The sequence below is a fragment of the Caretta caretta genome, chromosome 19 (genome assembly GCF_965140235.1).
Source record: "Caretta caretta isolate rCarCar2 chromosome 19, rCarCar1.hap1, whole genome shotgun sequence".
NCBI classification, from domain to species: Eukaryota; Metazoa; Chordata; order Testudines; family Cheloniidae; genus Caretta; species Caretta caretta.
Window position 1 is genome coordinate 10299507 of NC_134224.1, and position 13835 is coordinate 10313341.

Below are 13835 nucleotides of genomic sequence, written 5' to 3' on the forward strand. Positions count from 1 at the left end.
GGCCTACGCGAGGAGAAAAGGGCTAGGTCTCTAAGGGTCTACGACCTACACTTACAGCCGTTCTCGTACCGGAATGGGCTGGGGGCAGAGATTTTATTTTTTTCCTCTCTCCCCACGGTGGGTGAAACTGAACTAAGTTGTCCAGGAAGAGCCGAACCTCCAGAGCAGCTGGGTTTGAAAGACGCTCTTGCGCAACAGGTGCGTGGCGTGGGCGGGCGGGCGCGGCGGGCTGGGGGGGCTGGAGCTGGCGGTCACGGCGGCCTCCTCCCCGGGGCTGCGGCCGCGCGGCCAGCGGAGCCGTTGTTCGGCCACGGGGGGCAGCGTCTGCGGCTGGCGCTTGTGGGCATGACACCGGTTTAAACGGCCTCTGAGGCCCTGGCCCGGCCCCTCCCGCTGCCTGTGGGGGCGGGGAGTCAGGGCCGGGCTCCTTTTTCCGCGCCCCCTCCCCCTCCCCCTCCCCCTCCCCCCCACGTCGCTGGCTGCGCGGTGTCCGTTCGGGGGGGGCAGCCCGGGGGGGGCACCTCAGCAGGCGGGAGCGGCTGAGGGCCGGCTAGGCGGGGCCCAGCGGCTGCCAGGGAGCGGGGGCCCCAGGGCCCGGAGCTGGCGCTGAGTCACGGATCCTGCCCCGCAGCTCGGGGCGGGGGGGGCGCCGCAGCCGCTCTGGGGCGAGGCAAAGAGGGCGGCCCCCCTCCCCCTCCGCCCCCGCGGACGCCGCGTGCGCGGCCCGGGCCGGCAGGCGGCTTCGCTCAGTCCTACGGCGCAGGCGCCGAAAGCCGCGTGCCTCCGGAAGTGCTCGCTGCGGGGCGGAAGTGAGGGGGCGGTGCCTGGGTGGCGGCGGGATGGAGCCGGAGTGGGAGCCCCGCGCTGAGTGCTCAGGTGGGGGAGGGGCCGGGGCGCTGCAGCCCCTGAGAGCGGGCGGGGGGGCGGGGGCAGCTCCGAGACTCTCCCCCTCGCGCCCGGAGCCCCGGGCGGGGACTCGCCCGCCGAGACCCTCCCTGCCCCCCCCCCACGGCCTTTCACTGCTGGGGGGCCCCAGAGAGACTCGCCCCCGGCCCCTCCCCACCCAGAGCCCCATTGCTCCTTGCCCCACAGTTTGCTGCTTTCCCTGTATCCCCCTCCCCCCTCCTTAGAGACCTCTTAATCCCTCCCCGTCTCCAGACCTTGTTCTTCCCCCCGCGTTGCCAGCACTGGGTTTGTGTGAGGAGGAGAGACCCCTGGAGGGACTTTCCTACCCTGGGACATTTTGAATGAGGGAACTTCGTCCTTGCCCCCCCCCGAGCCCTGGGAGCCTTTACAGTCACACACGGTGCCCGATCCCTTGGCAATAGGAATGCGTCTGCAGGGCGGGACACTTCACAATCTGTTTTAAAATTGCTCTCCTTCCCCAGTGAGTGGGCCTGGGCACATGGGAAAGCAGCGCCCATAAAACTTAGTGTGGGGTCTGTGGGGGAGGGGAGGGAAGGGATAAGGCCAGCTCTGAGGCCTGGAAACAGCTACAGCTCTTTTCACTTTTTGCAATGTCCTACTCTTTTCCTCCAGGATATGAAGTACTTAGTGTTCTGTATCCACCTATGAGAGTATGGCCACACAGGGATTTTTAGTCATCTTAACTAACGTCCCTGTAACTTCTAGTGGACACAGGACAAAAATGTTTGTTTTTTAACCCTAGGCTGCAGTCTAAATACAACTCACAACAAATATTTGTGGAGTGTCTACACAGCGTTTACAGTCTTCTCAGTTAATGTGTTTAAAAATTCAAACACAAAACTGGTTTGCTGTTTTTTGTCCCTTTTCTGTTCTTTGACAACCTGTGAATTATATAGAGGGAATTAAATGGAAACCAGTTCCTTGATTCCCCCACCTTCTCAGTCCTGGAAGGAGAGGATGCCCAGAGTGTTCTGTAGCTGCATGAAGATCTGACAATGAAAGAGAAAAGTAGTAGGGAAATGTGTGCAATAGTTGTTCATCTCAGGCTGACGGTCATCTGGAAACACATACACGAATAAGTGCTAGGGGCTTTCCAGTAAGAGTTCAGAAGTCAGACTCAGACCCTGGGATTAACTTTTTAAAAAATCTCCTGACATTTAAACAAAACTAATTTTGGAAGGGCTGGGTTGCATGTCATGATTTTTTTACTCTTGGGGTTGTCAATATTCAAATTGACCCTTTTAAAAGGGGTTAGTTAATTAAAAAAAAGTGGGGTGAAAAGATGAGCTCTCCCTGCCCAAACACATCATCTGAGACCTAGGAGTAAATCATAAGATACTGAAGCATTCTCTAGTCTACAACCCTACTAGGAAGATTTATAACAACAGAAGTGAATGTATTTAATGGAAACACTTGAAGTGACCTGTTCTGGGGTTGAGGCCCTTTTGTGTCTATAAATGCTGTTTGTATTCTGTGGTGTTTAATAATAATCCATTAATAAACACACAAGCTATTTAAGTAATTGTCTTCCAACCTTGAAAATGTTCCTATTCAGGGCTTCCACAGTGATCTAACCTCTGCTGGAGTCTTTGCAAATTGCAGGATTTAATTTATCTCCAAAGTGAGGAGGAATAATTTTGTTTCATTTTTATCATTTTAATTTAAATGCCAGGTGCAGGCTTTGTCAGTTTTAGCCATCTGAAAGAAGCAGCAGCAAATTAATGAGTTTGAGTCCACAAACAAACAAACAGAAGTTACTTGGTTTGGTACAAGTGAGTCTTGTGAAGTGATTTTTTTTAAGTCTAATTTCTTTTATTGTGGTTAGGTACAGTAGTATTTCCAGACACACTGGAAAATGTGTGTTAGAAAAAGGCAAAATAATTGGAGTATACCATTGTGTGCAAGATTAACTGGACCATTTTCAGACCTGCTGTAAGCAGGTGCAGCTCTCTTGACTTCAGTGAATTGGTACCCTTTAAATCAACTCTGGGTGTGGTCCAGTGGGCCAGTTCTTTCAGATTAATTATACAGGGACAGCACCATGTTAATTTTTGACCCAGTGCATAAATTTTGCACAAATAAGCTTTTAGAAAAACTATGATCAATAGAAATGTTCCCTTTTTTAAAAAGTATGTGAATGGAAAATGTTTTTAAAATAAATAAATAGTGCGGTGGCTACAACCATATATTTTAGTCTTGTGCCTGAGGACCAGACACTGAAGCTGACTAGAAACAAATGTGAAAATGACTAGGCTTTCTATTATCCAAGCTGTTATAAATGCAAACAGTATGCAGAATAAATGGTGAAAAGTAAATTGGATTTCTACTGTTGTTTTACTCATCTATGATGTTGGTGAGAAGCACGTTCTTGTAAATATATTTTTAATTCAGGAGTCCCTTTAATCTGAAGGAAGATTGCAAAAATACTGAGAGATGCCTAAATCATTGTGTTATGTTTCCAATGTGTACATTGAAATGGATTTCCTATTAGGAATCCTATAACCTAACCAGAATCTGATTGCCATAGTATATGGAGGAAGGAAGTGCCAATGTAGTAAGAGTGTACTGCCCCCTGGTGGTGGACAGTCACCACTACAGATTTTATAGCTCTTCCATAATTTGTTTTAATTTACCTGATGATTTATCTAACATCTGTTTTGATTGAGGTTCATACCCTTACTAATAGCATAATGGGGTGAGGCAAAGGGAATTCCTGTCCAAAAACAAGGAACTAATTAGAAATACTGAACACTGATAGAAATTCACCTTTAATTTTGCATAAGATTTGACTTTTCTTCTATGAACATTTTTTTTTTACCCACCTTTGCTCCTTGTGTCCCTTTTCTATCCACCCTGGTGTTCTTGTGGTCCTGTGAGCAACACTTGGTGATGCTTTTTGTGTAAAGACATCTAGACCCATGCAACACTGTGTTCTCTATCAATATGGTGGTTGTGGATTGTAGCTTTTTCTAAGCTTTGCTGCCTTCTGATAGAGGGTGTGTTGTGTGCTGACAGAAACAGGCTTTTCTTATGAATTGATTTGAACATTCTTGGCATATTCATTTTAGGATTTTTTAAATATCCAAAGTGGTGATAAACATCAGGGGCAAAAAATATCTTATGTTCTTTAATAGGATTTACAGCTGTGAATGTGCTTTAATAGAATGTAATCTAGGCTGAAATCCCCCACCATAATAAATTATAACTTCACAATTTGGTATTGTATTCCCCATGTTTATTACTTTATTTGTCTGGTGCTATAAATGTTTGGGAGGGACAGAGGTATATCAACAAAACCAAAAGTTTTGTGCGTGAGAAAACAGGAAGCATAAACTAATGGTTAAAGCCTAAAACTGGGACTCAGCATATTTAGGCTGTTGTTCTCGGTTTGGCCACTGGCCTGCTCTGTGTCCTTGGGTGAGTCACTTTACCTCTCTGTTTCTCCATTTTGCCCACCTGTGAAGTGAAGATAATGCCACTTCTTTATCTCACAAGGTGTTTTGAGGCTTAATTCATGAAAGTTTGTAAAGTGCTTTGAACTCTTTGTGTGTATTATAGAAAACGGAATCAGTAAAATTATTGAGTGGAGCACAGAGTGTGAACCTACAGGCAACCTAGCACCTACCATTTCTCAAAGCAACAAGGCACTAAGGGCTATGGGAGCCAAGGAAAGACTCATATTATCCTAAAGCTCCCTAGAGAACTGCATAACCGATCTGGAGTTTACTTAGCTGCCTTCCATGACCATGAGCCTGTTCTGATCATATCTCAGGGGTGGGCAAACTGTTTGGCCTGAGGACCACATCTGGGTATGGAAATTGTATGACGGGCCATGAATGCTCATGAAATTGGGGGTTGGGGCATGGGAGGGGATGAGGGCTCCAGCTGGGGGTGCGGACTCTGGGCAATGCCAGAAATGAGGAGTTCAGGGGGCTCCGGGCAGGGGAGTGGGATGGTGGGGTGAGGACTCCCCTGGGGATGAGGAGTTGGGGATGCAGGAGGGTGGTCCGGGCTGGGACCGAGGGGGGTTTGGAGGGTGGGAGAGGGATCAGGGCTGGGGCAGGAGGTTGGGGGACAGGGGTGCAGGCTCTGGGCAATGCTTACTTCTAGCAGCTCCTGGCAGCAGCAGCATGTCCCCCTTCTGGCTCCTACACAGAGGCATGGCCAGGCAGCTCTGTGCATTGCCCTGTCTGCAGGTGCTGCCCCTGCAGCTCCCATTGGCCATGGTTCCCAGCCAATGGGAGCTGTAGGGGCTACGCTTGAGGTAGGGGCAGCGTGCAGAGACCCCTGGCTGCTCCTACGCATAGGAGTCGGAGCAGGGACATGCTGCTGTTTCCAGGAGCCGCGTGGAGTGGGGCCAACCCCATTCCCCAGCTGGAGCGGGGCAAGCCCAGGAGCCTGCTCCCCGGCGGGAGCTCGAGGGCCAGATTAAAACATGTGAAGGGCCAGATGTGGCCCCCAGGCCGTAGTTTGCCCACCCCGTCATATCTGCTCTGAAAATGTCAGCCCAGAATACTAAGGTGTGTGTTAAACTGGCTTAAATCCTCTAGTTAAGGTATGGGGAGATAAGAGTCCCCTTAGCATATGTCATTTGCTTGAGTCAAGCAGTTGCCCTCACTCTAGTGAGCAGGAACCCCTGCCAGAGCATTAGAAGAGCAGTGAGAGAATAGAGTTCTGTAAATATGTCAGGACAATGATTTCTCTGTTCTGTGGAGGGCTTAAGTAGTAGGTGTGAGACACTGAGGGGATTCCAGCCCTCATCTTGCAATGGTCAATGAATTCAATGATGTTGGAAGGTGTTGGTTTGATAGCCCTAAAGGCTGAAGTTTTATGTTTCTCCAGAACAAATACAGGATGGCCAATGGGAGCTGCAGGGATGGCATTTGGGGCAGGGGCAACGCGCAGAGTCCCCTGGCTGCCCCTAAACATAGGAGCCAGAGGGGAAACATGCCACTGTTTCCACATGTGCATGGAGCGTACCCCACTCCCCATCTGGAGCGTGAGCGCAGGGCAAGCCCCAGACCCCACTCCCCAGCAGGAGCTCAAGGGCCAGATTAAATCGCAGGCCGTAGTTTACCCACTCCTGTTCTATGGTGTCCCCTGAACCATGGTCTCTTTCAGAAGGAACATTCTTCAAGTTTACAGCCTGAGGTTTATGAGGGAAGTACTGTTGGCCAGTAAGTAAAGATCTGTAACTTACAAAGATAGCTGAAGCCTGCAATACCTCTTTGTGTTCCTGAACTCTGTGTTTAATTCAGGTTTCAAAAGCCAGAGAGAAAATTTCCCCTGCCGAAAGCAGCAGTGACCCACTGAGGCAACTTCCAAGGTCATAATGAAACTGATGAATAGAAGAGACCCCTATTTTCGAGAGGTCATCCGGTTTGCAGTGTGTTGCAGAGCCCTGACACTTGTGCTCCAGGCAAGTCTCCTAATGAACACAAGACATTGTACTAAATGTAATATACTACTTCAGAGTTACCTCCTCAGTACTGCAGGGTGTATTTTGAGCTATCACGATCTTCCTGATTGTTACTGGACTTCTAATGCAGAGGCCTACAAGCGGCATCTGGGAAGTCATGTTGCTGTCAAATAGAAGTTTGACATGGTTAATTTACTTTTAAATTAAAACTTTTGTGTGAATTCACTGCTGTTGCAAGCGGCTGTATTGACAGTTCTATAGACTGAAGTCCCCTGTTTATCCACAAAACAGGTACATTAATCTTCCCACTCAAACAATTCCCAAGTCTCAAGCCTAGAGGCACTATCTCTAGACATGAGGACATCTCAGTGCTCATGGCTAGGGCCCTACCAAATTCACGGTCCATTTTGGTCAATTTCATGGTCATAGGATTTAAAAAATTATAAATTTCATGATTTCAGATATTTAAATCTGAAATGTCATGGGGTTGTAACTGTAGGGGTCCTGACCTAACTGTGAAGGCAGCAGTGCAGAAGTAAGGGTGGCATGGTATGGTATTCGTAAAAAGAAAAGGAGTACTTGTGGCACCTTAGAGACTAACAAATTTATTAGAGCGTAAGCTTTCGTGTCACAAAAGCTTATGCTCTAATAAATTGGTTAGTCTCTAAGGTGCCACAAGTACTCCTTTTCTTTTTGCGAACACAGACTAACACGGCTGCTACTCTGAAACCTGCCATTATGGTATGGTATTGCCACCCTTACTTCTGCGTTTCTGCTGCTTGCAGGGCACTGCCTTCAGAGCTGGGCACCTGGCCAGCAGCTTCCGCTCTCTGGCCACCCAGGTCTGAAGGCAGTGCAGGAGTAAGGGTGGCAATACTGTGACCCCCCTACAATAACCTTGCAAAAAAAAAACCATGACCATTTTTTGCGTTGGGATCCCCAGTCGAGAAACGCTGGTCTCCCCCATGAAATCTGTATAGTATAGGGTAAAAGTACACAAAAGACCAGATTGTATGTGGGGAGACCAGATTTCACAGTCCGTGATGCATTTTTCATAACCCTATGAATTTGGTAGGACCCTACTCATGGCCCATTCACTCCTTAGTGTGTCTGCTGAGACTGTCAACAAGGAACCCAGCTGTTTTGGCTTTTGTGAAGTGAAACCAGTCTAACTGGGAAAGATATTGAGCGCCACCAAACAGCCAGCTGATAGTAACAACTTTTGGTTTCTACTGGGTTGGGATGGATTTGAACAATCATCTGAGAGATGAAAGGCTCCATATCTGAAAAAGTCTCCTAAGCCAGCCAGTTTCCTGGTAATGTAGGTTTCACTGTAAAGCATCAACTTTTATGTTTTTCATTACAGTTTGTTAAATGCAGCCCTTTTTTTCTTCTGTTCTCCTTCCCCTGTTAGTGCCAGCACTGACATAACTGAACAAGGGACACCCCTAATTCCGCATTTTAAGCTTCAGGACTGCTCAGTCAGATGCATGACTTTCATCTGGCTGGGTATTACAGTGCTTTAAAATTTAGACCCTAGCCTCTTGAGCTTTCTGTTTTTCTCTCATCTGTTAAAACATGGTGAATGCCGCAAACTCACAACGGGGCTAGTTTGTTGAGAGTCCTGTTCACCTTTCTAATAGGAAGGTCAGGGGACACCTGTGTGTCAGCTGCAACAGCAGCATGCTAAGCAGCAGAGACAATGGGAGTGTGATCTAGTGGCTGGAGAAGGGGCCTGGGCACTGCATTCACCTGCTGTGTGACATCAGTAAGACGTCCCCTCTCCGTGCCTCAGTTTCCCCATTTATAAAGTGGGGGTCAAAATGTCCGTCTCACCAGCATGTGGGGTTGTGAAATAATCATTGTAAAGCAATTGAGAGGTTTAGATGGAAGCTGCTATAGTGTACATTCACTAGCACAGAGGCTAATGCAGGATTTGGATTTTTCCCTGCATATTTTCCAGAGTGTTGTCTGGTCTAGATTTGAATGTTCCAAATGATTTGGGTTTTCACCAGAGACTATGTTGTCCAATAGATCTCACCACTTCGAACCTTTTCCCGATACTCAAGGTATGCTACACTGCCAAAAAAAAAAAAATTTTTTTTCTTTTAAATCAGGATAGCTAACCAACATTCACTAACTTGGGCTAAAAGAGCAGCAAAGACTCGGCAACTCAGATTAGCATCTCGAGTTAAAGCCCATGGGGAGCCTGGCCTTGAACTTGAGCTGCTAACACATTTCTTTGCAGTGTAAACATACCCTTAGCCTGCATTTCTTGGCTCCTGTTTATTCTCCCTTCTTGGAGTTAACACTTTGAGTCCCTGGAGTCCTCCTCCTGCTTGGGACTCCATTTGACTGTCTTCAATGCTGGAAGTCACAATAGAATACTTGGTTAATTTCAGTTCTCTCCTTCTCTCTTCCAGGCCCTGTTTAACTTCTTGGTCCCGGATCATGCAGCAGATGCCTTCTCTCCTCCCCGCCTGTCAGAACCCAGCCTCTGTGACTGGTTGTCAGAATGGCTGTTGGGAGGCTTGTCACACTGGGATGCAGAGCACTTCTTGTTCATAGCTGAGCATGGCTACCTGTATGAGCACAACTTTGCCTTCTTCCCAGTGTACCCGCTCAGTGTGCGAGCCGTGGCAGAGGTCACATTGTGGCCTCTGCAAGGGCTACTGGGTTTACGGAGCCGCCTGCTCTTGTCAGCGGTGTTTTTGAATGCTCTCCTCTCAGTCCTGGCAGCTGCTGTCCTCTATGAGCTGGGGTGCGTGGTGCTGCAGTGTCGCAGGATGGCCTTCTTCTCTGCTATCCTCTTCTGCCTCACCCCTGCCAATGTGTTCATGACAGCCGCTTACTCAGAAAGCTTGTTTGCTTTCCTGGTGTTCACTGCCATGCTGCAGCTGGAGAAAGGACAGAGCTGGACCAGCGCACTTTTCTTCTCCCTTGCTGCTGGTGTGCGCTCCAATGGGGTGGTCAACACTGGCTTCCTCATCTATTCCCAGAGTAAAGACCTTGCCCTCGAACTCCAGGCAGGTGCTGGGACTGTAATGAAGCTGCCTCATGTCTGGAGACGACTCTTCCGCTTTGCAGCTTCAGTGGTTCTGATGTCTGCTGGGGTCTTTTTCCCATTTGCTTTGTTTCAGTCCTATGCCTACTTGAGATTCTGCAATCCTGACACCGGCTCTGAACAAGCTGTTCCCAGGCCGCTCTTGCAGCTGGCTGTGGATAAGGGGTATCGTCTAGCGGCCATGAATGGGGTGAAACCTGTGTGGTGCTCCCAGGGGCTCCCTGTGGTCTATTCTTATATTCAAGATGTTTACTGGAATGTGGGCTTTCTAAGGTACTTTGAGCCTAAACAGGTACCCAACTTCCTGCTAGCTGCGCCGGTTACTGTGCTGGGCTCTTGGGCCACCTGGTTCTACCTCACTGCAAATCCCCAGTACTGCTTAATGCTTGGGCTAGTGAGAAGAAAGAATGAAGGAAGGAAAGGAGAAGACTCTGATAAGCCAGTGGATGGATTTCGTTGCTTCAGTGTCTTCGTTTACATGGTCCATGCCACGGCTCTTCTGGCCTTTGGAATCCTCTGCATGCATGTGCAGGTGAGACATTTGAAGCAGCATATGGCAGTGGTGTCTTTAAAGGAATTTAATGCGGTGGGCAAGATGATAGATTGACATTCATGGAGATGGAATTTGTCTAGCCACAGAACAAGGACAGGGGCAGTGCAAGCTTCCCCCTCAGCACATTTCATCGTGCTCTGTAGGAACCACTTCCAGGTCAGAGATGACTGTTCAGTTTCCCTGGCCATTTAGTTCCTTTTCTTTCATTGACACTGCCTAAAAGGAGGCCCATTAGGTGCCAGGTGTGATGGGGACACTTATGCACTAGGAACTACCGGCTTGTTTCACTTTGGCCACTTATCTGCTGTCCTGGTGATAAGCATGTTACAAACACCATCCATTAAAGTGCTGCTAGTCAACTGTCGGGGGTAAAGACTTGGGCCACTACCACCTTGGGCTGGGCTTGTACTGGTGACCTGGAAACAAAAAGCTCTGTAACCCCGTACCAGTCTCTAGAAGTGTTTTAAGAACTCACGTGCAGGAGGTACTCTCTCTCTCTTCCCCTGCCTCCCAATGTATGAGCAGGACTCCTCCTTCTGGAGTCTGTCCCCTCTCACTTGGAATCCTGTTAAATAACCTCTTCAGTCTCTGACATTGCTTTGGCAGGTCCCCAGCAGATCTATGGGTGTAAATGTTTGCATGTGTTCAGCAGGCAGGGATTAGTGGAGAATGTCTCTGGATTCCTCCTATGTGCTAATAGTCTGTCCCTCCAATTACTCTAGACCCTTCAGGGTTGAGGAGGGTTATAGGACATACATGCTAGAGGGGATGCCATGGAAGCTTCACAGGAATGATGCCTTTATCCTTCACAGGAGAAAAATTGCTGCCATTCAATTTAGTACATGGGGGGAGGGGGGTCGTTGTCACTTTCAAGAAGTTGTTTGCGGTGTAGTTGTAGCCATGTTAGTTCCAGGATATTACAGAGTGGGTGAGGCACTAACTTCTTTCCAGAAGAGCAAAGGGAGTTGTTTTAGGCCATTGTTTCCCCTCTCAACGCTGTTCTGCAGAGTGCTGTGTACCAGCTAGCTGTTGCTGTCATCCACAGAGATGGTTGCGTTTTAGTGATGCTGCATGCATAGCATTTATAAAGTGCTTTGGGATCTTCTGAAATGTAAGGCTCTTCATAAATGTAAAATAGTCATCTTCTTATTTAGGGTTTGGCTCTCTCATTTTCCTTGGGGAAGATAGCAAGATTCAAGTCTTTGCTGTAGCCCTGCTCAGGAATAGGGCTCTGAAGAGGATTTAGTAGAGATTTCTGCAGAGCTGTGGCAAGTAAACTGTTGCTGTGTTTTTCTGTAACCTGGAGGTTACTTGGCTGCTTTCACAGACATCTTTATAAGCGTAACCCTGAGCTGAGAGGCATTTTATTTCATATTATTTTATAATAAATTCTAGCACCATAAAGTGGGCCTATATTTCACTCCAATTTGTCAGTAGTCTGTTTGAGACAGATAGATTGCACCTTTCATTCTTCAGAATCAGGGTCACTTAGAGTCACAGGCACATAATTAATGTGCTTTTTTTTCCCCCTGTTGTTTTCAGGTTCTAACCAGGTTCCTAGGCTCGTCTACACCAGTCTTGTACTGGTTCTCTGCTCATCTGCTCCAGAACTATGAACCTTTGCTGTGGAAAGAAGGAACTGCTATCCAGACTGCAGCATCCCTCTCTGAAAAGCCCAGTGTAGGCAGCTCTTTTCTTGGATCGTTCAGAAAAGGGATTTCTGAAAACCCCATCATGAGATTACTGCTGAACTGGAGAATAAGTTCCCCTCTCACCAAATGCATTCTGGGATACTTCCTGTCCTTCTGGCTGCTGGGGCTGATCCTACACTGCAACTTCCTGCCTTGGACATAGTTAGAGTTTGAGAACATGTATTTGTGATGGACCTGCTAATGGGAACGGAATCACTGCTCAGAATATAAACTTTTGTATTTTTTTATTTCCAAAGGCATACAGAGCCCCCAATATGTGCACATGACTCTGCTCTTATTGCTGTAAACCTCATCCTTCCTCATTCCATTCTCCCCCTACAATTTGTGCATTACTGGTCGTATGATGGCTAAAATCTAATCTGTAAACTCTCTGGGATAGGGATTGTCTTTTTATTCTTATGTCTTCTGTGAAGCACTTTACCATAATTAATAATGGTCTAGTGAAATGAGTTATAGGCCTGTTTGAGGTTATAGGTTAGGTTACAGTTGACATGTCTATCTGCAGAATACAAATTGGGGTTCTGAGATGGTGGAGATACTCAAGGAAGCATCCTCTAGCTCGCAGTGAGAAGCCTTCCTAGTGTGCTCCTCTTTCTGTAGGAGCGCCTGGGCATCATGGAGAACAAGTGGAGTCACAAAGGAGTTGGCTGGAGAGGTCCCTAGGGAAAGTTGTTAGAGGTTCTCAAGCTAGGGCATATGGAAATTCACAAGGGTGTATCAAAGTGTTTGAATGTTGTCAGTAAAGTTTGTGGACCTTATGAGAGTCACTTTTCCCCGCCAAATGAAAAGACATCTCTAGCTTTGGGAAATTTGAGAACTGCCTGTGGTGGGGAGGAGAGTCAGTGTGACAGGGCCTACAGCTTGGAGAGTACTGTCAGGAAGTTGGACATTGAGGGAAGGAAATGAACATTCCTGTTTACTTCATTAAATAGTAGGGGAGTGTTGCCCTCTGGTTACAGCAGGGCAGAAGGACTGAGGTCTAATTCCTATTTTCAGTTCTGCTGCTGACTTGCTGTGTATTCTGGAGAAAGTCACTTCCTCTTTATGCCCTGATTCTACTCTCCCTTAAAGTGGAGACAGTGCTACTTCCCACTCTCACCAAAGGATTGTGAAGTTTGTTTAATGAATGTGTGAAGCTCTTTGAGATCTTTTATAGAAGGCACAAAAGAAGGGTAAAGCATATACTGTTTTTAGCGTAAAACAGAATAAGCTAATTGTAAATGTGATAGTCTCCAGCTGTCCAAGCTTCTGAGTAGGTGAAGGCTTTGAGGATACATCTACAAAGCAAGCAGAAAGCTGTGGCACTGAGTCTCAGAGCCTGGGTCTACAGACTCAGGCTCACAGGGCTCCGTGCTGCAGTGCTCAAAATAACTTCAGAGCCCAAGCTGCCCCCTGAGCCTGAATGTCTACACAGCTATTTTAGCACTGCAGCATGAACCCTGTGATCCCAATTCTGTAGGCCCAGACTCTGCTGCTGGTTTCTACTTGCCATGTAGACGTATTCTGGGTGTCCCCTGAGACTTCTGGTTCTACAGTATTTAAGTATAGTATACATATATGACCAGTTAATGATTTAGGGTGTTGTACATTTGCGCGTGCACACACTCTCTCTCTCTCTCCCCCTTGACAGTAGCTGTTTGTAGCTGGTCACCTTGGTTTAAATACTGCTTGCAGCAGGTCATAACTGCAAATTAATTTGGAAGATTCCTCTGAGGTGCTGGCAGTTGTCACCCCTTCAATTCCAGAAGGGACAGACTTAAAGGAAATGAGAAGCAGGCATACCTGCATTCTGGAACCTAACATCACACACAGCAGTAGGCTAATGTAGCGAACATGAGTGATAGTGAGACTTTAAAAACAAACGTACCCTGAAACTTTCCAGCTAACTGGAAGAGGCTATAGTGAGATTTTCCAAAACAGCCCCGGGATCCTGCATGCTGCCACTGAAATCAATTGAATTCTTCAGAGATCTGTCTGCAAAGATCTGCTTGTGGGATTGGGTCCATATTTTTGCGCCTGTAGAAGGCAAGTGTGTCTTCAGTGTTTAAGCTTTGCCTTCCCTACAAGAAAATTCTGCTGACATTTTTAGTCAGACTTTGCACTGGTAAATAAGAATAAAGATTAAACTTAAAACTCCAAATAAAACAATGAATAAAGATA

The 13835-nt window shown here is 47.3% G+C and overlaps 1 protein-coding gene across 1 annotated transcript; it reads left to right on the forward strand.

Moving 5' to 3' along the window:
• Nucleotides 1–792: 792 nt before the first annotated feature.
• Nucleotides 793–13835, forward strand: PIGV (phosphatidylinositol glycan anchor biosynthesis class V). Its single transcript, XM_048825966.2, has 4 exons — nt 793–876; nt 6186–6346; nt 8770–9942; nt 11506–13835. The coding sequence occupies exons 2-4, from the start codon at nt 6260–6262 to the stop codon at nt 11815–11817; spliced, it is 1572 nt and encodes a 523-aa protein (XP_048681923.2). The 5' UTR covers nt 793–876; nt 6186–6259; the 3' UTR covers nt 11818–13835.

Coding starts and splice junctions, on each gene's coding strand:
- PIGV (XM_048825966.2), top strand. CDS start 6,260: ATGAAACTGATGAATAGAAGAGACCCCTATTTTCGAGAGGTCATCCGG. Junction 6,347..8,769: donor CCCTGACACTTGTGCTCCAG/GCAAGTCTCCTA, acceptor TCTCTCTTCCAG/GCCCTGTTTAACTTCTTGGT. Junction 9,943..11,505: donor TCCTCTGCATGCATGTGCAG/GTGAGACATTTG, acceptor TGTTGTTTTCAG/GTTCTAACCAGGTTCCTAGG.